The following is a 25,212-nucleotide window of genomic DNA, read 5'->3' on the forward strand; positions in this document are numbered from 1 at the left end:
ACTTCCTGTTGCTTTGCTTAAATCAAGCCTCTTTCAATGTTAAAAAAAAACATGGAGTTTGAATTTAAATTTTTGCTGTAAGGTGCCAAGACAATACATGCAGTTAAACTTGGTCATTTATTTTGTATAATAAATTTTCTTTTTCTTTCTTACTTTTTTATTAATATTGACTTATAATGTTTTTTAGCCTCATAAAGATTCAGATTGGATGAAAATGTCAAATAATAAATTCGAAACGACAAAATCTGAACTATCCCTGAAGCTGTTATATGAAATGTACTTGAACCCTGTAAAACAGACACTGAAGCTTCTGCTTGTATTTACATTTCAAAAATCAGGACACCGTGTGGAGCCAAAGAGCTGTTTTAATTTTCCGACATCTGCAACCTTTTTCATCACAAACAGCCAGCTTTTTCAGTCTCAGTCCAGATAACTAAAATTAGCTTAAAACTGTTATAATATAAGGCCTTTATTTAAAAAATAATAACTTAAAATCGTTTTAAAACTATCTACTATTTATAGATATTTCTAAAGAATTACACTTATTTTGATTTCAAGATTTTAGAATAGAAACAGCATTTTGTGAAGAGATGGTGGATACATTTTCTTCTTTGAAATGTTAATTAATGAGGATTATCATGTTTGGGGGGAAAAACTGATCTAATTTAATACATGATCTCAAATCTTCTGCTTCAAAGTTTTATTGGATTTCTTGAAATATTACCACAGTGCAGTTCAGGACAAATGTCTGCGTTATGTATATTTAGTGGGGCTGCAACTAACGATTATTTTGCAAATCAAATAATCTGTTCATTATTTTTTCAATTAATCGGTAATCGATTAATAATCGGATAGCAAAAGGTACCAAAAACAAAAGAAGATATTTTACAAAATTAAACCAGGTGAAACTAAAACTAAACTAAAACGTTTCCACTTGAGGAGTTCTGGATAGAGCACATTGACAGAATTTTTTTTAATATATATATAATAATAATATAACTGAACTTTATTGATCTCATATTGGAGCAGTGGGCTGCCACCGTGGGGCACCCGGGGAGCAATGTGGGGCTAAGGGTCTCGCTCAGAGAGCCAGAGTGGCAGTCTGTGGGAGTGGGGCTCAAACTCAGAATCTCAGGATTCCAAGATCTATTCCTAACCACTAGGCTGCCACTCCCTATTTTATCTTAAATGCAAAATGTTCACATATTTTTTTTTAATAAATTTTGAAATGGGTTGCTCTGTCAGCTAAGTGCATGTTTGACACTCTCTATACTCCAGTTAACGATTAATTGACTACTAAATTACATGATGATTATTTCAATAAATAATCACGATTAATCTGAATAATTGTTTTAGCCGGAATATTAGTTATAACCTAAATCTTCAGTTTATTATATACCTGAATGTGTTTAACCTCACATACATCTGAAACTTGTCTGTGACACTTGTTATTTTCAGTCATGCAAAATGCATGTGTGTTTAAAAATAATACTAATTGCTTTGCTGGTTGCTTTGAGTTTATTGTTATAGTTGTTCTAGTTATCTGAGATTAATCTCAGCTAAGATCACCAGACCTCCCCTTTTCAGCCCTGTTTCATTAGTCCTCACCAGCTACAAACTTTTGGATCCACACTGAGACTTCTACCCTGGAAAAAAAATACAATTTATAATCACAACTCTCGTAGAATTTGTACAAAAATGATCTTAACCAACTAATGACCATGACCCAGTGCCCCTAGAAGTCCCAGTCCATGGTTCTCAAATGGGAAAAAGTGGCTCATCTTCTTCAGGTCAGAGGAGAGTGTAGGAGTTCAGATATCTTTGGCTCCTGTTCACATTTGATGAGAGAATGAAGCAGGAGATCGACAAATAGTTTTGGTGCGTCAGCCGCTATAATGCATAGGCTGACATTTAATGTAATGATGTAATTCAAATTTTTTTTATATTTTACACTTGGTTATTTTTTATATTAGATCCTGCAAATGAGAAGTTTTGTGTCAGCAGTTATTGATTTAAGAGGTTAAGGAATTTTGCAGCTTTCTCAATCATTCCACTCTGCATGAGTGCTGCTTATAGATCACAGCATGATGGTGCCACCACTATGCTTGGCGATAGGTTCAATGTTCTTATGTTTGAAAGTCACTGCTTGCTTCCCTCAGGTATGTTTGGAGTCATTGCAGCCAAATACTTTAATCTTTTACAATTCTAGCAAAAGTATCCTGTATCATAAATTACAACAAAATGTTTAAACACATCAATTAGAGCCGTTTGATGAGACAAAACTATTTATTAACTTTCTCGTTTTAACACAACTAAATCAATTATAAACGGTTTCTCTATTCTGTTTCAGTGGCACAAATACAAATTGATCATTAACACAGGGAGGGAGTGAGAAAGTGACACAGACACAAATAATATATAAAAAAAAAAACAACAACAAGATTCTGTGTGAAAACCGTCAAGGCAAAGCAGACATCAGTCAAAAAACTCATTTAACTTAATCTTCTGACCTGGTGCCTTGAAAAGATAACATTATCAAGAAATTCTGAGGGCTAAGCATGATATGAATCTAGTACAAAATTAAATAACAAAATGAAAACACAACATGACAGCACACATTTATAAATAAAACAAATATGTAATACATTTTCAAACACACAAATTGTTTTCCGCACCGACCACCAGGGGGCAGCATGTAACCTCAGCAGCAGAGAGTTGCTTTCGAACAGCAATCCTCTAACAAATAAATCCACACCACCAGTCAGCCAAGATTTAAATAAGTGTTGTTTTCTACTTTAAAATGTTCTCATAAGTGTAAAACAAACAAAAAAACAAAAAAGAAGCTTTTCTGAAATACAGCCAGTGCATTTTTAAACACACGTCACAAACAGACTGTTTGACTTACTAATCAGAAGTTATGGAATGAGAAAAGAAGGTAAAATGCACAGCAGAAATAATGCTGTCCTATTGAGCTACAGTGTTAAGGTTTAGCTTCTCCATACAGAGAATGCTGGCATTAGGAAGAGGAAGGTATGTAGCATATCTGCCATGTGAGCTGACCAGCAGCTAACACAATAATAAAAGTATTAAATCATCAGGGGTTGCAACATGCCCCTGAAACCTTTGCACAGAGAAAGATCAACCTTCTTTGTTACCTCTAAGGTCCGTAGTGTGTCTTTAACATAACGACTAAAAAGTCATACAAAGAGATGGAAAACAGCTGTCTTAAAATATACAGCATGGTGGGCAGAGGGGCTGGAGGGCAGGGTGGGGAATCACAGCTCAGTGCTGGGGACTGGGACATTCAGAGTCCACCACAGCTTGAGGAGAGATTGTCGTTTCCCTTCTGAGATCAGGATACTTTGCTTGGACAACAGCAGTGCTGACATGGTGCCTTCTGCCTGTTGAGTTTTCCTCCCTTCCGGGATTTTTTCAGCTTTAAACTCTGCTCAGCAAAGTGGATCTGCAGAGGAAACACAGAGAGACACATAAGTACAGAAAGGTGAGGATATGACTGGATAGATGCCCTTGGAGGCATCTACAGCAGGATGTCTTGACATATTCAAAATTTTGAGCCAGAGAAATGAGTCACAACGGTCATGTGTTGGCAGACAGATTGGACGGGCCTAGCTGTGATGAGCTGATACCATCCACCCAGAGCAGCATGTCCTGCTGGCACAGCTTATATTGGAGGGAAGTGACAGATTGGTGTTGAAGTGGAGGCAGAGCCTTTAGCAATGCAATTCATCACCAAATGTGACGTACGTGAAGGAATGAGTGGATCTGCCTGTCAGGTTTATCCCAATCCTTTGGGTAAAAACACGACCACCTATGACGCCTGACACAATCTATGACTCTATGTGTCTGATTAGGCTCATGCTGAAACACAAATTGGGAAAAGAGCTTCTCCATCTTCTGCTACTTCCCCTCTTTAAATATATCTTTTCTAAGATGTTTCACATGTCATCAATTCTGCATCAAAAGAAGCCTGCAGAACATTCTAGATTCGCTATGTCCATAATGAAAACAGGATACATTGTTATTATATTTTAGGTTTAAATTGATGTTATAATAAAAGCATATATTTCAATCTGACTATATACTAATTATAATATTTTGTATTCTACATTAGGGGTAATATTCAAGTGCATTCATTAGTTTTCTATAGTAAATTCACTACATAATCTCAAGCTTCTTTTAATTGACTACCATCAATTCTAAAACTGTATTTTTGTTTTCTGGCCACTAGAGGGCAGACAGACCTCACAGACGTCCTCTTCTAAGAAGTGAATGAATATTAAAAGTTATAGGTCCACTTTACCAAAGGGGAGCTCATTTAAAACTCTTACAGGCAATATTAGTGTTTATAATATATGTGTTAAATTCTAAAATGTATTTTGGTTTCATCTGACATCTAAGGTAAATATCTGACCTACTCATTTTAGAAGCAGATGATTTGTATTGCAGTATGAGGTACTTTGATATTTTTGCAATAAATTTGGTTATGTTAAACCTATAATTTTTTTAGCTACATACAAAAAGTGGAAATATATAGAACTAAGGGCTGTGAAATCTCAAATGCACAACTAAAAGAATAAAAACTGCATCCAAAAAAGTGAAGCACTCAGACGTGAAAATAACATTTTGTTTTCTAAACTGATCTGGAGGATTCCCATCAGCTGATTATCCTCCGCACCTGTAAAAGCACCACAGCCGGGGCGAAGCTGTGTGTGGTGTTTATCAAACAGAGTGAGAGATCAGGCTCCTGTCATGACCTACATCCCTGTGGTCATTTCTGGGGGCAGGGGATTCTGTTCGCTGTGATTGAAAGGTCTCAAATCCCTTCAGGGTGAAAGAGCGTGCAGAGCGGGAGATGAAGAGGAGGAGGGAGGGGGTCTTACACACCTAAGAGACTTCCATCTGTCCTTCTCCATGTTGTTTTCAGGACCTTCGCTTTCGTACGATGCCAGATAAAGAGCTGCAGAAAAATCAGAGAAAATTTTATAAATAAGGAGACACCATCTATGAGTCAGTTACCAAGGAAACAAGACATGACTAAGGCAGCTAAAGCCTATAATTTTATCTTAAATTTACTCTTGGAAAATCCAAGATATAAAACATCAAATTCAAGCCCAGCGAGGTTCTTTGATTTTAATGGACAGGCCTTTTTTAATATGTGATAATCAACACTTTTATGACTAATCGTATGTTTGTGGCCTTTGGTAGACTACAAACATGATAAAAGTCGTTCCTGTAGGTGTTCTCTCATTATATCTATGCCGCCTTTGCATGATAGAACCAGTATCAGCTGGGATGGCGCCATTCAGGGCTGCACAATATTAGAAAATCATGCAACAATGATATAATTGGTAAATATGTTCATATCAGTGGAGATAAATGCACATTTTCCCTTGGGAAGATGGGATGAGAAGATGGGGCTTTTCCATTTCAACTTTTTTTTTTTCACAAACCAGAAAAAGATGGAGGAGATCATTCATACAATTTTAAAATAGCTGCTTTGATCACTTTATATCAGCTAAGTTTCACAACTTCAAGCTAAAAGTTTTTATTGTAATCAGACCTACACTCAAGCATGGGTTAGAAACTAGGACAAGTCTTCCCTGTTTACTATGGCTAAAATTACTCTTATTAAAAAAGTTATAGAATCGTTACTTATCTTAAACACAAGATCATAGACTAAATTAATTTTTTTCCAAAGAATTATGTTGCATGATTTATTTTTAATGAAAGCAGCTGAGAACATAAGAAAGAGAGAAAAACAAACATTTCCCATAAGTCATTCAAAGATCAGCTCACCATCTTCTGTAAACACGGGAGCGGTCAGCAGGTGCTGCAGGATCTTGCGGTCTTTCTCAAATGGACACTCCACTTGCTTCCATGTCATGAATTCACTCACTTGTTTGGCAAGTTCCCAGAATTTCTGGAACAAATTCATAATAAAAATAAACATCATTCAGAAGAAATTACTATTAAAACTGCCAACACCCATTTTCTGCTTTTAATAGGCCTTGCGGTGAAAAATAACTACAATATGAAAAAAATAGCTGAAGGACAGAAAAAAGCCTGAGCAAAGTTTCCCAGAGAGGTGTGAAAGCTTAAAATAGCCAGGAGACCAAATGTGAGTGGAAACAGCATTTGGTCACTATTATATTTCATGGAAACATTTCAAGCCCTAGTTCCTAGTAATCTAATGTATTTTTTAGGGAAGTTGTGGTAAATAACAGTCACTAGTTGCCATGTGTTGTAAATACTTCAGCGCTTTGTGACATTAAAAGTCAGTGTCGAAATCCGTTGCTGGGGAAACCACCGTTGTTGTTATTTTAGCTTTTCGGGGGAAATTCAAAATTTAGCTTACTTCAAAGTTGATGAGGCCGTTCTGCAGGCGGTTGGCACATCCCTCATTGAGAAAGTAGATGTCTTTAATAAGCAGGCTGAAGAAAGGGATGACAATCTAAAGACAAAAAGAAGCAGAGGAAAGGGAATTTCATTTCACAGTTTAGATGATGGAATATAATTTTTTTGATTGTAGGTGTGAGCACTTTAACGCTGCAAAAATAATCTGAAAAGAAGTCAAAATTTCTTAAAACAAGCGTTTTACCCATAATTTGAGTGAGTGCATTAATTATTATTAATGGAATTAGTATTTTTACTCTTAAAATCAGATAATTAGATATAGTGCACTTTAAATGAGAAAATGCATCTTGTTTTTCTTGCTTTAAATGTAAATATCTTATTCCATAGGTAAAGTGTCTCACCTGCGTAATTAAAAACCACATATTGTAAGAACAATGTATTTACTTAGATTTACAATTTTTGCAGCGTATTCTTATATATATGAATAGCCTAAAATATGAGTGATGCTTAAATGCATCTGCAGAAAGATGCTGACCTAAAAAAACCTCAGTCTGTCACCTCCTTCTCTTCTACCTCCCAGCCCCCAAACATCAAACATTTATGAAGGGGGACGCTTTTAGGAGAGCAGCAGCAGTTGGCCCAAAGCTCCATCAAAGGCAATTTGTGTTGACTTTCCAGTGTATTACATGCTAATAATCATCCAATCATATGTAACATCTAAATCCACCACACCCTCCTTTGGTTTTAGATTCCCTTCACAGTCGTGCAGATTCGTCTCCTTCTCAGTCTGCCGTTCAGCTGACTTAATTTGTAAGCTTGTTTTGGAGAAAATTTAGGAGCAGCTGACTGATACGGAGCGCTGAGGTCACCAATTCAGAGCAGACTGTTCGGCAAGTGGTCAGCAGGGGTTAGATGCTGTTTACAAGGACATTTTTTAGGAGAGTCAGGTGTGTTCAAGCTTCCTTGCACATCATGTAAACATGCTAGATTTTCCAGAGTCATGTGTCTGTGTTATTTGTGCTTTACATTCATTTTAAGACATTAAATTCAAAGGTTTAAAATTCGACAATGGGCAGCCTTTAAATACATAATCTGAAAAATATATATTTTTTAAAAATCTTAAAGGAAAGAAGCAAAAAGTGAAGGTTAGGAAGTAATCAAAGGACACAAGTTAAGGAGAGGCAGCAAGAAGATGAGAAGGATACAAGGCAGAAGAAGGTAGAGGCAAGGATGCATTTTTTGTCTTGTCTCTAACGGTAGGGTGCATGTGTTAGAGGTATGTATGGGCATGTGTGGGTGGAGCTAAAAGTGGGTGTTGGCATTTGTCTGGAGCTGAATGATTGTCTATCACCTGGATCTGCTCAGGGGCTGTTTGTTTGTTTTAATACAGAGAGAGCCTAAGGCAGGGTGCCAATATTTCTGTTGACCACAACTTTAAAGCTAATTAAGTCTGCAAGTCTAAACATCCCTAACTGCAGTAAAGCTTTACGTTTCCTCCTTGGATTTAGCGCGTCGAACAGATCCCTGCTCTCCTCTCCGTGACTAATTTTTTTCACTAATATTAGTTAATTTTTAAATTCAAGCATTGCAGTTTTCCAGATTATTCTTTTGTCATGTATATGAAGTTAATAATCGGAATTAGAAGCAGATCATGTGGTTCTGGAATATTGTCCACATTCCTTTCAGTGAAATGTCACAGAGGGCTGTTGCTAAATAACCAAACATCAGATACACCAAGTCTGTTTCAGATTTGAAGTTTGGCAGTTTTGTTGAAATGTTGTCCAAAGCAAACCAGTCAGCATTGAGTCCCAGTCCTAAAACAGGAGGTCACCAGCAGGAACATACCAGACTACTGGGAACTTTCCATTTCATGACCTCGGCCTCTCATGCTGGAATGTTTGGATATCTTGGCTCCAAAATAACTCTGGGAGCCAAATGAATAATGACAGAACATTCTGTCTCAGTTAATAAAATGTTCGTGAGAGGAAGCTCGTAGGAGGAGGAGGGAACCCTCGGAGAACACTATGTGATCTGGCAGGCGGCCCTGTTCGAAGGGACCCTCCTCTTATGACTCGGTCACTGTGTCCACCCAGAGCTCAGCTGTTATGCAATGTCCTGATTTCAGTGCGAATCGTCTGGAGATGCTGCTGATGGCGTAAATAAGGCGGAGAACGGGGTGTGCAGATGGTAACGAGACACAACAAGACATTTGTTTTTCCCCTCCTTCCTTCAGCATCAACGGTTTCCCTAAAGCATGACATCCCCCTTCTTTACATAACAACCATCAGCTTAAAGCGCCCCTGCTGCAACAGCACTTTCAGTGGTTTGAAGGAGACACAAATCTCCTGATTACTCATTGAGGTCGTCTCAGACAGATGTATGAAATCTAAACACTAAGTCTTCAGCGAAGACATGCAAACATTGAGGGTGAGTGAGTCTGAATGAAAAGAAACACATTTTTTGCTGTGATCTTCCACAGACAGATATAAACTCAGGATTTATACCAGATCTGGTCCGGTTGAGGCCTCACCTTCTCTCTGGTACTGTTAGCTGTGATGGATCTCTGTGTGGCTCCTCTCAGTGCTGTTCTGTAGTTGTAGAAATTGCTTGAAGGATCCATCTGATGCTATATGGAGGTAAACAGTCAATGTTAATTATCCAGTGAAGGTTAGAGCATAGAGTGAGCAAACTTCTAATATAGATGGAAACAGTGTTTGAAAGTTTGATGTTAGTGCCCATAACATGTTAGATGTAGATCTGACTCTATGTTCAATGCAGGGCAGGATTTTATTTTATTTTTTGTACTACTTATTTAAAGGGAAAGTAACTTCTGGTGCCCAGCTGCTTTGCTAAAACTAAGTCAACGATAGTGGGTCCTAATCAAGACCTCTAATGTGAGGCCAGATCTCCTTGGTACCCATCCAACGTTAATACAATACATATGTTGGCAACATCCATGTGCTGGATCTCCCGCTTCCCAGCAGTCATGGGAAAATAAGAAACCCTCCATGCTAAAATGATATATGATGGCGTAAAGTAAGCATCACTGCAGCAAGCTCTGTTAGAAAGTTCAGGATTTATCTCCACCAGTCCCTGATGAATCAAGCAGGAAGGTAAAGATGTTTTAAGGGGGAATGTGACTGAAGAATGAAAGCTGATCATCTCCATTGAGACGTAAATGAAAAAAACAACAGAGGTATTTGAAAAGCTTTCGAGCAGATTCATCGTTTATTTCTCAGATCTTTCATTTCAAATGTGCAGACTGACTGACAGCAGGTGGTTTTTTTCAGCTTTCCCTGAAGTTCCTGAGCTTTCCAAGACGTATCAGAGAGCTGAGTGATCTGCATCTGCCTTCCACATCTGGGGCATCAAATTCCCCCACCCGTGTGGGTTTTTTGTTACTGGTAACAAAAATGTAAGATGATAAAGTACGGGATTTTAAAAAACTTGAATTAATTGCAGTTAAAACATTTTAAAATAATACAACTGATCTTCAATTTAGGCTTCTGTTTTTCTATAACTGCCGTTGCAGTTTTGATGCATTCTGAAATGATGAGTTTTTATTAAAAACAGGAACCTAACACACCTCTACAGTGAATATAACCAAAGCTTCGACTTATGTGACCAATAACCAAAGACTTTGATTCAAAAACACTGATTTAAGCTCATGTGCACCCTTTTAGCTGTTCCATTATTCATGGGTCAACACATTCCCCTTACTGACTCAACAACGATTTGAACCTAGTTCCTCCTTTCAAAAGACTCAAAGTTACCCCACAAAACCACAAAGAGAAAAATAAGACCTCTAAGAAAATAAGACCTCGATTCCAAATATATTTGAGAAAATGTTTTCTGCATAGATATTATGACTTTATGATATTATATTCAGAAAGTAAAAGAAAATCTGTTGGTAGCAAGTTGCTGCTTTGGCAGCTCGCCTACAGCCAATAAATGCAACAGGAGCCTTTCAGTCTGTTGAGTATCTGCTTTTCCAAAAATACAAGGGAAAAGAAGAGGCAGATTTCTTTCAGCCAGCTGATGGGAGGAGTGCATCAATTTTCTGGGTTCATTATATATTTTTTAAAGAAAGAGTATATTATTTGCTATAATCCAATTAAGATGGAGGTTTCTAATCTTTGTTGGGTCTCTGGGGAAAAAAAAAAATCTTCCCCGCAGGCTCACCTCTAAGATGTCAAACTTGGCTGTTTTGATTTTGCTCCAGGTTTTCTTTAGGCGGGACACTGGACTCATGTTCATCCCAGCTGCAAGATGAGAACAAATACAAAAAGAAAACACATCACAATGAGTGATAAGGAAAAATCGCACATCTAAGCCAACACGATTCCATTAACACATGGCATTTTCCCTTCTCCACCCTTCCTCCCCTCCCCTTGCAGTCATCTTTGCACACCCCCTCCTTTTTGCCGTCTTTATGTTGTTTCCTCCAATGCAGCGGGGCCACAGGGAACAATGGAGGTTAACGCATGCCTCGTTTCCCCTCCCAGCTCTCTGCTTCCCATATGCTAATCCCTCTGTATGTTTATTTGCATTGCAGGTGTGGGCATTGCATGGTTAGACGAGCAGGAATGACCGCTCATGTTCAGAGAACGGAAATCTAAACCACTGAACCAATCTCTCCCTGAGCTCGGATGAAAAAGACAGCTAGGGTGTTACATCTTAAAAAACTGGAGGAAAGTGGGATCTAACCATGCCTTACCTATCCACAAACAACGCCAACAGTGAAAGGTGTTCTTTGTGATAAAAACAAACCCTTCATAGGTAAACTATTCTTCTTTGCCTACTGTCCTTTTGTTTTACCCTTCCATGAAGCAGCCCCTTGATTTCACAAAATCTGCACATATGTCTACTCTATAGGTAAATTAGGAGATATCTTTTTTTAGGATAGTAGTAACCTTTTGGATGCAGCACTACAGTAAAGCATAACCCAGACTGTTCCCTTGAGATGAGGCTGTTGTAGACAATTTTGCCTTTGGCACTCTCTCCCTCTCTCAGGGGAGACGAGGAAAGGACAGCTGGCACTCCAATATTCCCTTCTTTCCTCCACCCTCATCCCTCCCCTCCATTGTGTGCTGACTCTCTATCTGGTCAGCGCTAACCATCTGCTTTTGCCAGTTTGTTCTCAGTCCTCCTGTGATTCTGCCCCTTCCCCCTTTACTCTGGACACAAAGATCCCCAACTCTACTCCAGGCCTCAGGCCAGGGAGAGCAGCCAGATTTACTTCATTGGTGCAGCTTGGATGTTGGATCCCCCAGGGTAGTCAACGCATTGCCTGAGGAGATTATAGACTAAGTGCTCTCAGACCACAGGAACCTTTAAAAGAGCTCCACAACAACATATATACTGAGTCTTTTTCAGATCTGACAGGGAACCTTTTGGTAACTGGTTTAAGCTTTATAGATCTAATATAAAACAAAATGTAATCAGTAACAGCTCCAAAGATTTGCCTGCATGAAAAGTTCTGGGAACGATTGCTTAAAACAGCCAAAGTGATTTTGACTGAGAGGAAAGAAAAAGAGGACCAAACACTCACAAATGATAGCCATGAGGGAGTTAAAGTTGCCGATGTTGTAGCACTCCCGCGCCACGTCGATGAAGAACTCCATGACTCGGGCTCGGTGCTTCTTTTTCACAGGCTGATTTAAAAACAAGGAACAGGATTATAATGGGAAATTTAAATCAAATTCAACTGCTTAGTTTGGTAATTTCCAATAAATATGTTTCCAAATGATTAATCTAAGCCTTTTAGAAAGCAGCTTTGACAAAAAAAGATTAGGTAAATGAAACCCCAAATTAAAGTACATTTAGTTTAGTCATTTTTTTCAGAGAAACATTTCTGCCTAATATGCTAACAGTTAAACCAGGACTATGCAAGGATAACTAAAAATAACAACAGCTTCTAAAATGTTTTTATGTTATATGTTTATCTATTATGTTATATCTAACAAAATAAACTCTTGTTACTCACCAAACAAATCTCTGTGGCCACCAGATAACTGAGTCTGTTGAACCAGTCGACGTAGGCCTCCAGGTTGCTAGCCTTCTTGCGATCACTGAAGCAGCTCTGCAACAACAATAACAGGTTTTCAATTAACAAGGCTGGTAACTGCAATGCCAAAATTGTCCAGATAGAAGTAGAGCTTATATTTGCATTTCACTCTTCCTCCCAGTCCATGCATCACTGAGCACACTAAATAAGCTCCAATCATCCTCAACTTCAACATGCCTCTGTCAGGACAATGGTCGTCCAAAGCGGCATTTACTTTCTTTGTGTGGATTCCTATTGATCTAATACCACACATTCCTTTGGCCTTACGCCACTCTCCCCCATGTAGTCTCTCTTGCCACCAGGCACATTTTTATATGCAACACACACACATGCATGGATGCTGTTATTTCTGTTTTTGAAGGGGCTTGTTTGGGGTATGAGACAGAGTGGCCAGAGGCACAATGGCAGCTCTAACCCCCTCTGCTTCCAAAAAAGGGTCTGTTGCCTAGCAGCCGAATGCCAGACAAGAGAGCCGCCACCCAAAACACACACCCCTTCCCAATATAAAACCCTTTTGCAGCAGCGGTTGCTAAGAGATGAAATGCACATCTAATTCAGACACTTGGATGATTTGGATAAATAGTCAGTTAGGTGCGTCAGAGTGTGCGTGTGATTCTGCAGTGGATATTGGGTGCTGCTACAGTCTGGCAATCACCTGCCCTCACTCTGACCTGCACAGCAGACAGGAACCTTGTTGAGTAAACTTAACATCCGTCTGCAGACAGAGGCAGACCATTCCAACCCATAATAAAAAGAAAGATCCAATCTGCTACTAGGCATGCAGACATGGAATGAAGATTGTGTAATCACTGTGTATTCTTTCTTATCTACTGGATTATTTTTAGAAAAGCAGGAAGGTGTTACCTTGTCATTTTCCAGAGGGTCTTTATGGACAAACGCCTGAACAAATTCCTCAGGTCCAATGTAGCTCAGTCTCTCCTAAAAGCAGAAATAGAAATATTACATCCTCCATTCTTTAGCTACAATGTCCCCTAGACTTTTAAAACTCTAATTTTTACCAAATAAATCCTGAATTGTGGAGGTCTGATTTGTTAACTGATATATCTCTGGTTAAACACCATTGTTAAAAATCTGTGCTGTAGCAACAAACCAGAACACTGATTTCTAACCGATGATACATCACAGTTCTACTTCCCTTTCATATGGTCAATACATCTGGCACTGCTCAGGTCTTGAGCTATCACTGGATTTAAGAGCTATCAGGGTTCCCGAATGTCCCTCTGAGGGATATTGATACATTTTTGTTTGACATGACAACTAAAAGTCATGGGACTCATGTTGTGTAAGAGAATAAAAAGGACCATTGGAACAAACATATCTGAGGAAGTTGATGTGGTTGACATCATGTCCTTGACATAGAGCCAACAGATCTAGATCCAAAGTAAACTCATAGAAAATGTGTGCGTACCAGCTCTATGTGTGTGAGCTGCTGGGCAACAGTAAAGGGGTCGTTGCAAATGGAGAGCAAGTCTCTTTGGACCGCTGCCTGCGATTTCGCCTTCAGAGCTGTTAGTCGCTCGGCCGCTGTGCCGTTGATCTTGACCAGTGCCTCCTCATACTGGCTGAGTACCGTCAACCTCCTGATCAGACCCTGGCTCATCTGGCCCACTGCCTTCTTGTACACCTGGTGGATAAAAGGGAAAGAAAATTAACGAGTGCTTGGTATCGGACATAGAAAATATGTCTGATTTCTTAAATAGGTCTGTTGTCTTTTGTTCGCAACGCAACAAGACATCAATTAAATAAATCAAGACATCAGTCTAGTAAATCAACATCCATTTACTAGACACTCTAAGTTTAAGAGGGGAAGAGCTTTTGGCTCAGTAGCAGCAGGGTTTGAGAGGTCAGCCTGTACGGAACATTTCCTTTGACTTAAAACAGACCACAGTTAGATCAATGTTTCCTTACAGTCAAAGCTCAGCCAACAAATTGCATAAGTTGTCCTTAGAGAGGAGAAATACACATGTGTTTAATTGTGTATAGATGGAGGTCTTTAACGTCCGGGGTTTAGAGTGTTGGAGTTTATTTATCCTTACTGGACTTTCTGCCAGTCAAGCCTTTAGAATCTGGGTTCTAACAGATCTGGAGGTGGAGGCAGTGAAGAACAGCCAGGATTCATATTCAAGTTAACTTAAAACTATTTTTTTTTTTTTTTCGTGAACTGATGACAGTAAAGAAATCTTTTCTATCTGGCTTCTATATATAAAAAAGCTTTGTAAAAGAAACGGTCCACTGCACACTTGGACAACAGTGAAGCATGCCACAAGTGAAAAACACTCCAGTGGCCACTTCAAAGTCAACCATCTGCTGTTGCTTCTGTCCCCAATCCAAACAGAGGACACGCTGGGTTTGGATAAATTTAGCTGCAGATCTCAGAGGCAACATGTTCTGCTTTTGCTGAAGAGAGGGAGTCCTTTGGTTTTACGATCGAGGGAGCATAGCAGGAGTTTGTTGTTTACAAACCCCACCCCCCGATCGAGCCCTGGCAGCAATAGGAAGGGGGCAGAAGGCTGATCTGTGCCAGCCTTCATTACTGAGGGCATGTTTGTTTTGTTTTTTTATTGCATTTGGTAATCTTGGTTGAGTGGCATCATTTTCTTTAAGTATGTGTGAAACTTTTTTATCCTGGTTAAAGGGTAAACTTAGCATCACTGGGTACTTAATGCGATCTGAGCTAATTTCTTACTGTTCTATGACCAATTTGGGAGTTTACTGAGCCTTATAGACATGCTTATCTGTACTAAATTAAAAATGCTCAAATTACCAACAATATGGGGTTGAACATCAACTATTTCGGACTATTTTACTATTTCAGACCTCATTTGAGTGATATACTTATAATTATATGCAAATTCGGAAAATCTAAAACTGATCATCATTGTTCCCCTATTAATTTACACATAAAACACAAAATAAAATAAAGAAAAAATAAAGATCCCAGAACTTGATTCCCTTCTCAGCTGCAGGTTCCTAATATATCCGACCAAATCCATAATGACAGTCTCACTAGTGATCAAGGTCCTGGTGTGTTCTCAGTGTGGTTTGGACACAGCTTTCTGCAGATGTTCAGAGCATCTATTCCAGACTCTGGTCTGTTTTCCCAGAGCTGTGGCTCAACAGAATCAGCTTGTTACTCTGCACAGCAGATCTGCTTGTGGTACCACACGTGTGCCTTGTTTTCCAAAGATGCGGTTAAAGACTCTGAAATGAAGATACGGCATTAGACCCACCTCTGTGAGAGAAAAGCTTCCATTTACTGTTTCCAAGAAATACCCTGAGGGCATCTTTACCAGCTGATTAACTAAGTCACGTTTTAATCTCTCCAACAGTTCATCACCTACAGATACGTGAACAAACAGTCACAAACTTTAGCTGAGGCGGTTTGTGTACCACCGGATTTCCCTGAAAACAAGCCTGTCCAAACGATGTTCTTGGTCACGCTGAACAACTAGGAAGCCATGTGTTTGCATGATGCCTCCAGTGTTGACATCTTGTATATTTAGTGTTTATGTGTTCCTTTCTTTTTATTCAGACATCTACAGCCTTAGATGCTGCTAAGCAAACGTCCTTAGAACTTAACGCGTCCACAATCATTTTAGAAAATATTTTATTTTGCCAATTTTATTCAAAGCATTACCACAAAATGCCCCATGTCTTGTTACACCCAGTTTAGAAATGACCATGAATGGAAATACTGGCAGAGCAGAGCTTCTCTGTTATCTAACAGCCTCTCTTCCCTCTCTTTGCCACCGAGCATGAAATCAGCTCATGGGAAAGTACCATGGAAACTTGCTGAAAATTGCCCTCTGTTTTTTTAAGCGCAGTAACAGAAAGCTTAATGCCAGCTTCCGTTAATATGAGATGAAAATCAATATATGTCTGCAGTAAATAAAAGTGAAACTGTGCCTGTCAGCGTGACGGTACAAGAGCACACATGTTCCAGTTAGCCAGGTTATTTCCAGGTGCAAGCTGGGGATGTCTCAGCTGGGAATGCATTGATCTTTTGATAAAGGTTTGACTTCAGCCTTTATTAGTGAGGTCGTTGAGGTCTGTCCTTATAGGTAAGGGTTTGCATGTTTGGATTATCTGCTCTCGAGTGGATAAGCCTTCTATAAGGTGATGCACATCTTTAATAACTCAAAGTTAAACACCCAGAACTGTGGAGAAGGAGACGTGAAAAATAACTAGAAATGGTACTGTCAAAGCTCCATTGCTGAAATGAAGAGGACAAGGGAAAATGATTGCTTGACAAGATACTGGTTCATGTGGCACCAGATTGACAGCAGATGCAGGATCCTTAAAGCTGAAACCACTGAGGGTTCGCACTAAAAGAAAAAAGAAAATAAAACTCTTCGAACAAAGAAAAATCTAAGTAAACTCATCAAAATACAATTTAAATTTAATACCAGTAACAAAACCTTATCTTTTTTCCTTTTCACTAGCAACCTCTGCTAAATACCTGCTTTCTTATTGGCTGAAACAGGTCCCTATTCTAAATAATATACACCCATAGTGAGAAATGTGAAATGCTTAGGTTCAGTGTGCAAATGCCCCCCAAAAAATCTAATTATTTTGTTGTAAGCAGTCAAATTTATAAACTCCTTTGCAAATAATTCCTCTTTTGAACTAGAAAACTGTAACTAAATTTAAAAGAAGATTTCATCATTATATTTTACCTGCCTGCTCATCTACATTAGTTCAATTCATCACCCTATCTTCATCTCAACAAGATCTTCAGTCACAAACTATAGTGTGCCATGAGGAAATGTAAAGGAACTGAATCTTTACTAGGCTGGCTTTCTACATGTATTTAAGTCACACATTTTTCAAACTCCCCTTAAATCAGATAAATTACAGCGGAAGAAGCACAGCTTGCCAACAGCTTTTGCACTTATAACTGTTAAAATTACAGTCAGAGTAAATGTCGCACTTCATAAGATCATTCAGAGGGGTTTTGTTTTCTTTTCAGAGATCATAAACTGAGTAAAGCCCTCTCTGAAGGAGCCTTTTGATTCAGTTGACAAACTGCACCTTGTTTTCCTCATAAAATGTGATACGAATCTCTTACCTGAAAACCAAATCAGGATTTTTATCTGAACAGTGAAAGACTAAGACCTTATCTAACAGTACACACAGTTACTTTGATTTTGAGCTTCTGGTGCTAATTTAAGCCTATGCTTGCATTTCAATTCAAGGCAGATAAAGCATAAGCTGTTGCCTATAAACACAATTTATCTGCATGTAAATGACTGAAAGTGAAAGGTCATCAACTTGACCCAAAGATAACAGAGGATACGGGACAAATACAGATCAGCTCTACCTTTATTCATGCAGCACAGCCGAGGCTCACTGTGCACTAAACCAGGACGAGTCAGCTCTTCTGCAGCTGAACAGGAGCGGAGCAGTCATAGAGACGACGAAGCCCACCTAGCTGGTAAACAATAAGGCTTTTCTCTGCACACAGCCAGCCTCAAAACCTGCTTTGTTGCCACTGATGGCCTGCTTTGCGTCCCACCACTACTATCTCTACAAAAGATCTACAGTTCCTGAAGCTTTGCTGGACAAGAACAGTTTTAATGAACGATATTATCCAAAAAACTGGGTTTTGCTGGTAGAAAATTAGGCAAATTTAAGGGAAGGGTACTGACCTCATCTCCGCTGGCAAGTCGGTGGGTCAGCTCCTTCAAGCTGCGCATCATTCTCTCATCCCTGAAGTCATATGGAAAAGTTTCTGTCCACTCTGTCAGCAACTGGAGAATCTTTGGAGTGATCTTTCTGAGCCTTAGCTGGAAATACAGAACAAACGGACAATGAATGAACACCAAATCACCCAATTGGAGTCGAGATTTAGTTTGGTAAATGTACAAACCGAACATACCTTATCTGCTTGAGGATCACTTAGTCTCTGCTGCTCGAAGCACAGGTGGTAAACTTTGGACATGAGTTCATACGGGTGGATGAAGAGGCGAGAGCTGAGCAGGAAGGTGAAGATATACGTCCTCTGCAGAGGAAAGACAATGTAGAGAATATTCATAATCACGTATAAGACACCCGGTATGACAACAAAAACTTTTATGCAGCGAGAAAAACAGAGAAAATGAAAGTAGCTTTCATTAGCTAAACAGCATCTCATTACAGCAGCAATAAAAGAAAGTAAAAGCTTCTACTTTTTAACTTGAATCTAAAAGACTTTAAAACAACTAAAGCAGAACATGAGCACTCACGTCAGGATAATAGTCCACAGTTGGCACCAGGTGGTGAATGAGGGCCTCCAGGGAGCCGGACACCAGGTTGCTGCCATGATAATAGAGGCCGGGGTAGCCTTGCTCCTTGGTCTCGTACAAATTGTTGTTGTAGCCACCAGTGTTCAGCTGCCCCTTGAAAGGTGGTGTCTGCGGCATGTTGTCCTGTGGAGACAAAGAGACCAAACATCAGAACAAATGCTCCACTGCCTTTCCTGGCATAACCGCAGAGCAGCCAAGCAAACCAAAAATAACTCTAGACTGCATAAGGTTTGTTTAAGAAAACGGAGTAGCACATGTTCCCTAAACAAAACGTTTCCTCCCATGCATATTTTGGGCTTCGGTTTAGTCTAAATGGATAAACAGATGATTTGCTAAAGAGAGGAAATAAGAAAATTTGATATTTAAGAAGCACAGATCTATCTTGGTTTAAATCAGAGTTAACCCTGCTGTTGAAACCGGCTCAAACATTCTAAAGATGTTAAGTATTGAGGTTTTGGGTGGCTGAACTAATAACACTAGCTCCTATTAGGTTTGATGAAGCCTGAAATAACAGAAAAATGGCTCAACTCAGACTAGAGACTGAGAGTCATAAAAAAATGGTTAAGGAGATGATCCGAGCCACCAGAACAACTTTTTCTGGTCTCTTTGTGACTTATAACTGAGAGAAATGTATACAGTGCTCACTTGTGCCATGATCCAACTACTGAAAAAACAATTTCCCAAACCTAAGCTGTCTAGTGGATAAACAGGAACTCTTAACCCTGGAGGTAAGCTTTCTGTTTAAGCCCAACCTTGATCCGCAAAGTTGAAATATAGCTCTGTGAGCCGTTATTTCCTACCTGCAAACAGGACAATGTAACAGCTAACTATTAAACCATAAATGAAGCTCCATTAAAACACTGGAAAGCATACAGGCATCACGTTGACAGTGCAGCGAAATGTGTGGGAGCTCATGAGAGATTCTGGGCCAATCTGCAGCCCTGCAGGAGGTCTTGACTGTTGTTTCACCCTGAAATCATCGCGGTGTGATCACGCTGTCTGCTCAGTTCCTCTGCGGTCATGTGTGGTGTATGTGTACGTGACTCACAGCGAGGAGGAGTATTTGTGTGTGACTGTGGGTGGGTGGGTGAGTAGGTGGCTGTGTTACCAAGGAGGCAGAGAAAATTGAAAAGCTACTGGAGCAAAACAAGGGTGTGCTTTCAGATGTAAAATCCTTGTGTTTTCCAGGCAATCACAATTTTGGCGCTACCTGTGAAAGCACAGGACATACGAGGAAATGATGATGATGCTAAGGGATGTGTTTAAAATGAAAAAATGCTTGGTAATAATAGGTACACCTGCTAGTTTGGATAAAGCCATTTGAAGAACGTTTCAGCAGTTCTCTGGACTATTGTTAACAGATTGATTATGTTAAGGTGCTTTGTAGCAGATAATATTAGAGTTCTGGAGTCACCCTTTAATACCCAATCTGTTTGGAGAAAAGGGTCTTCCCAGCTGGGAGGATTTACATTTCATTCTGTCTTTAGGTGCATAATGTTGAACATCCATGTGGAAGAAGAGAAGATCTTTATTTTTAAATCTTAGAGCAAGGCCCTCTGCCACAGGTTTGAAATTAATAGATACATTGATTAGAGGAGTTCTTGGGGTTTTGTCTGTGTGGAAAAATCCAAAGATGTATCTATTGATACCAACACTACCCAGTTTTTAGTAGTCAAGAGCGAGCTCACAAACAAACAAAGCTTTCAATTCAGCGGTCGATTAAGATTCAGATCTTCATTATTGGTCACGTTGGAAATTCAAGAGACTGAAATGTGTTTTTTCCTGAGTTGCAGTTGAACCATAAGGAGTTTGCCTTTTGTGAAGGGGCTCAGAGTAGAATCTCTGCTCATCTACATGGAAAGGGCCACGGTGGATTGGTTGAAATGAGTTTGGCTACTGAGCTCAGAAGATGGGTGGATTGATAGATAGAGCTTGATCCAAGACCAGATTTGGAACAGTTGCAATGACTTAATACACACACCTTATGTGAAGCCTTTTGAGATTATGTCTTATTACCCTTTCTTTCCACAACAATCCGTCCAACAATCTCAACCCGGTACACCCTGACAAACCCACCCTTTCTTGACAATATGCCGCCCTGTGGCTGCCCGCCAAGTGTAAAAGCCTTTACAGCTGACACACTGCAGAGCTGCCAGGGATTGATTCAAGGATGCCAAGAGGAATAAAAACTGAAGCAGCCCACACACTGAGACAAGTAGTTCAAATAAATTCAGGGGGTTATTGTGCAGCCAAGCAGAAAAGGGTTAGCAAAACCTGGAGTAAAAGCCTGCTAAACATCAGCTCATCAAATCAGTTTCAGCTGATTCTCTTGAACAGGTAGATACCAGAACCTTCCTCATTTATTCACTTTTTAACCTCACATAAAACATCTTTAATACTCTTCCTTATTCGCACACATGCCGCTCTATTGTGCACATGTGCCCAAACAGACCAGCGCCATTATTCAAGCAGACAACCGTGGCCATTTCCATGAGAATGGCGGGTGTTGAGGAGTCATAGCGCAGCGGCCTCGGCATCTGCCGCACCATGTGGCATCCCCTCAGAGACGAGGAGATCACGAGCCAGAAGGGTGGAAGAGGAGGGATATTCACACACAGAGTCAACAGTTGTGCGAACTTTGTTTACTCCCGGGAGGCCTTTGCTGACAATAACTTACATGTAGGGACACTTTTGCACTGAGCGGCAGCCAAGCATGATCACAGATGCCCAGGGCACACAAAGAAGACATGTAAAGAGAAAAGCAGCAGTGGCAGGTGATTGAGCGCTGAGAACGTCACTATTTCTCTTTTCCCAGCTGCAATCTAAACACTAAGGTCCTTTGAAACACTGCAGGTGAGGAAACTGTTCATCACTCCCACTGACTGTTTAACTGCTTAATATGTGGCAGTGTTTGCAGTATTGACTTTTCTCTGCTACAAACACCACTGATGGTAACTTCGCCCATCTTTAGGAGAGGATCTCCATTCCTGCTACCAACGAGCAGCAACCTTACTCACGAAAAAAAAACATGGATGCTCCATGCAGAGACAGCTGAGGCCCTGTGATTTACACATGGCTTCCAGGTGCCGGCCCAGGCATAGCGTTGAGAGACCACATGTTGAGTCCTCAGTGCAGACAAAAACAAACTCAACGCTTCACTGTTGGTTCAGAGAAGCTGCGGCTGGGTGGTAGTTTAAGATAAACAAACACAACGCCACTAAAACAAGAGATGGTGTAAATCATTTAATTATCATTAGCCATCTGCCACAGACTGTTGAGGAAACTTGAAATGGATATAAAAACAGAAGTAATTCTACTTACTGAAATAGTTTAATTGCATAGTTCATATCAGGTTACAATGCATGAGCTTAATGCATTGATGGTTTTCTAACATTTGCAGGGGAATTTATAGGAAAAAGGCTAAAATTTTAAATGTCTAAAATCAGACTTTTTTGTGATAAAATAATGTGACATTACCTGCAAAACTTTGTCTTTTTTGATGTGTTCAATTCCAAAGCCAAAGGGCTGTTAAGCAGTTAAAGCTCTAAGGTAATTTTGCCTCTGAAAATATGGGCAGGGCTGCACCCTGGAGGGACAATAACGGGAGTCTGGTGTCTAACTTGAGCCACAATAACAAGGTATCGTACAACCAGGTCAGGGTGCCTCATGTTCTGCCCCACCCCTGTTGTTAACAAACTCTCGTCATAAAAAATGCATCACCACTTCAGAGGCCTTTAAGACAACTCATGAGCAGATCGTTACCTTACCTTTAATAAGAAAAAGCCTAAATCTTAGTTAAAAGTCTTATTTTTTCCTCTACAAAGCTGGATCCCATTACAGAGTAAAGGGGTCACAGCAGAAAACCTTGGTGAAAGAGGGAATCCTGAAGGGAAAATGATCAGAAACCTCCACTAAAAATAGATCCCTGGAGTTTGGCTTTAGGAGAATGTGTTGGAGACACTTTGAGGGATCGTCTGTACATCAGCAACCCCCTCCCCACTCCACTGTGTAAACACTGACAGGCATGAGGAATCTCACTCATCTGTGGCCTGAGGAAATGAGGGAAAGATAGTGGAGGAAGCCACAGGGGAATAGCATCAACTCTGAAGGCGGCCTGAGGTCAGACTTACTTTAACCTACTTAATACGACCCAAAACACAAAATCTAACCATGAAACATCAAAAAGGCTGTCATTTAGTAACAAACGACTCTCTTCCTCCTTGTATGACATGAGCCATCCAGATGACTGCAACACAACAGTCTGTGAAGTTCAGCTGCTGATAGCTCATCCACCGTTTCCCCTCCTAATTTACACTAGTGATGGGTGCTGTAAGAGCAATAGGTTTTTAAGTGTGGAGGAAATGTTTGCAGCTGATGCAACAAGCAAGAAAAATAGCAGCTTCCTTAAAGCAATCTGTCACCTGGTATCATCAGTCCTCAGTAGGCCCATTAATCCCCCAGAAAACACAGAGAGACGCTGCTTCCACAGATTTAACCAGAACGGGCTGGGATTCTAATCTAGAGACGTCAAACATCTGAAATGTTTGGGTTTTTGGGGGGAGAATGAAATAACATTCAGAAACATAAGAAATGCAAAAGTTATGACACATTGTACCGATAGGAACCCCTTTTTGGTCTTTAGGAAACAAATTAATTGCTCATTTTTGTCTTTAGCCTAAACATAATTTTTTTTTAGCATCCGTTTTGAACAGCTTAATATTTTCTTGGATCTTAACCCTGATGACAAACATAAATCCCCTTTTCTTAAGTAAAAGAGTAAATGTTATTGAAAGAGGAATTAATCTTTATGAACAACGTCATGTTTTATTTTCATGAGTCAAGGCAAATCTTATCTAAGAAAGGGAGCAAAATGCTTCTCAGGATTGCAAAAAGTCAGTCCCAAATTGGACCAATGCCTCATAACACACTGAAATGTTCTGCAAACATGTACAAGCTAGATCTCTTGGCTGAGTTCAGTGTGAAAAATGCTATAAGTTTTCATTTTGAGGCTATTACAAGCTTTTTAAGAAGATACCAGCGAAACCACACGTTTTCCCCAGCTGTACCATAATGTAGCACAGTGCTGCCCCCCCTCCACTTGTTGCTTGTTGCTAAGCATTGGTGACAACTGGCTAGAAAAAGGTGACCCCCCACCCCACCCTGGCTTACAGGACACATAAATCTTGGCACTTGGGAAGATTTTTGTTTGCAAAAACTGAAAAAATATGGAGTAGAAACTATTAGAATCTGACCCATCTTCTTATACACTGGGGAAGCTAAAACCAGCAGGTAGGCTGGCTTTCTTTATTTTCTGTATTGAATAAAAAAAAATAATGTGAAATTTTATGCAATTCAACAAATAATTTGGTTGTAACTGTTTCATGGTTTTATAAGTTTAAAATTTTGTGAAAACCAGCAAACAGGACAAACAAGGACAAGAAATATATCAGATTCAAACAACATAGGAAACTATGTTGCCAAGCAAAACAATGACCCATTCAGGTGGTCCCAAAGCATTTGCACATATTCAGCCGATCAGAGTCCAACCAAATTACCAGTAAACGGATTAAACTTGTCAGCACATAGAGGGAAACCCCAATCCAGGCTCCTAATGCCGAGAAGCTCCGCGGAAAGCCAAGGAGCACAAGGCAAAGGTACTGGAGAGGGATGCGGGATTAAGCCCACTGATCCCTCCACCTCTGCGGGGGATCATCAGGGAAGAGGGAATCCTCTTAACCATAAGGTAGAGAGGTTAAAATAAAGAGAAACTGACACGGATTTCAAACATTCATTTTTTTTTAAAAACATTGAAAGTATTTAGAGAAGAGGATCATTTTGTGTAAATGTTAGGTTTAAACAGCTGAATGATTCTTCTAAATTTAAACGTCAAACTGATGATTAAAGAGGTGCAATGTATAAAGAAAAGAAGCCCTAAAACATGAGTTCATTAAAAAAAAAGTAAATTGCCTCAGGCGGATTAGGGTCTGGATATGGAGTGCGCTCCATCCAGCACCTGCGCGCACTTTGGACGCGCTCCAAAACCAAACAACCACACTTAAACAACATTTATTCTCATTTTATATACACAGAGTGCATGCAAAACGAAATGTATTTATTTTGCACTGCAATAACCAGAACCAAACATTACAGCCAAGACATATAAAAAATAAAAACAATCTCACCTTAGCAAGCAGGAGCCGAGTAGATCTGAGCTTCTTCTCTCCAGAAGTGACCAAAACAAATAGCCTTCAATTAACACTTTCACATATGAATAAACACGTTCAGTGCGCTCCTCTGTCTCACTGCAGCATCTTTCAGCTGTCAGTGAAGAAAATCAAATAAACTGGAATATTCCGGGTTTAAATCTGGTTTAAGGAGAGCTGTAAGTAATCCAGAAGCATCAAATAATAAAATCTCCGTCAGTTGCGCTTGTCAGCTGCTTTTTCTAACATCTGAGCTGGAGAA

The 25,212-nt window shown here is 39.7% G+C and overlaps 1 protein-coding gene across 1 annotated transcript; it reads right to left on the bottom strand.

Annotated features, from left to right (window-relative positions):
- Positions 1-2,267: 2,267 nt before the first annotated feature.
- On the bottom strand, positions 2,268-25,212 carry rasgef1ba (RasGEF domain family, member 1Ba). The gene is made up of 14 exons (XM_038288132.1): positions 24,930-25,212; positions 18,688-18,870; positions 18,342-18,464; positions 18,112-18,249; positions 13,872-14,087; positions 13,307-13,381; positions 12,362-12,457; positions 11,927-12,029; positions 10,558-10,637; positions 8,906-9,001; positions 6,377-6,472; positions 5,818-5,941; positions 4,906-4,978; positions 2,268-3,463 (listed from the first exon to the last, which is right to left on the bottom strand). Exons 2-14 carry the CDS (start codon positions 18,862-18,864, stop codon positions 3,439-3,441), a joined length of 1,422 nt encoding a protein of 473 aa, XP_038144060.1. The 5' UTR covers positions 18,865-18,870; positions 24,930-25,212; the 3' UTR covers positions 2,268-3,438.

This window comes from Cyprinodon tularosa, unplaced genomic scaffold (genome assembly GCF_016077235.1).
Source record: "Cyprinodon tularosa strain WSP-4 unplaced genomic scaffold, ASM1607723v1 ctg249, whole genome shotgun sequence".
In the NCBI taxonomy this organism is placed as follows: Eukaryota; Metazoa; Chordata; class Actinopteri; order Cyprinodontiformes; family Cyprinodontidae; genus Cyprinodon; species Cyprinodon tularosa.

What these genes read in the sequence shown, in the direction of transcription:
- rasgef1ba (XM_038288132.1), bottom strand. Translation starts at nt 18,864, where the DNA reads ATGCCGCAGACACCACCTTTCAAGGGGCAGCTGAACACTGGTGGCTAC. An exon ending in CTCCCTCATGGCTATCATTT is followed by an intron (nt 10,638 to 11,926) that starts GTGAGTGTTTGG and finishes CTCATCTTGCAG; the next exon opens with CTGGGATGAACATGAGTCCA. An exon ending in CCAAGTTTGACATCTTAGAG is followed by an intron (nt 9,002 to 10,557) that starts GTGAGCCTGCGG and finishes ACCTCCATATAG; the next exon opens with CATCAGATGGATCCTTCAAG.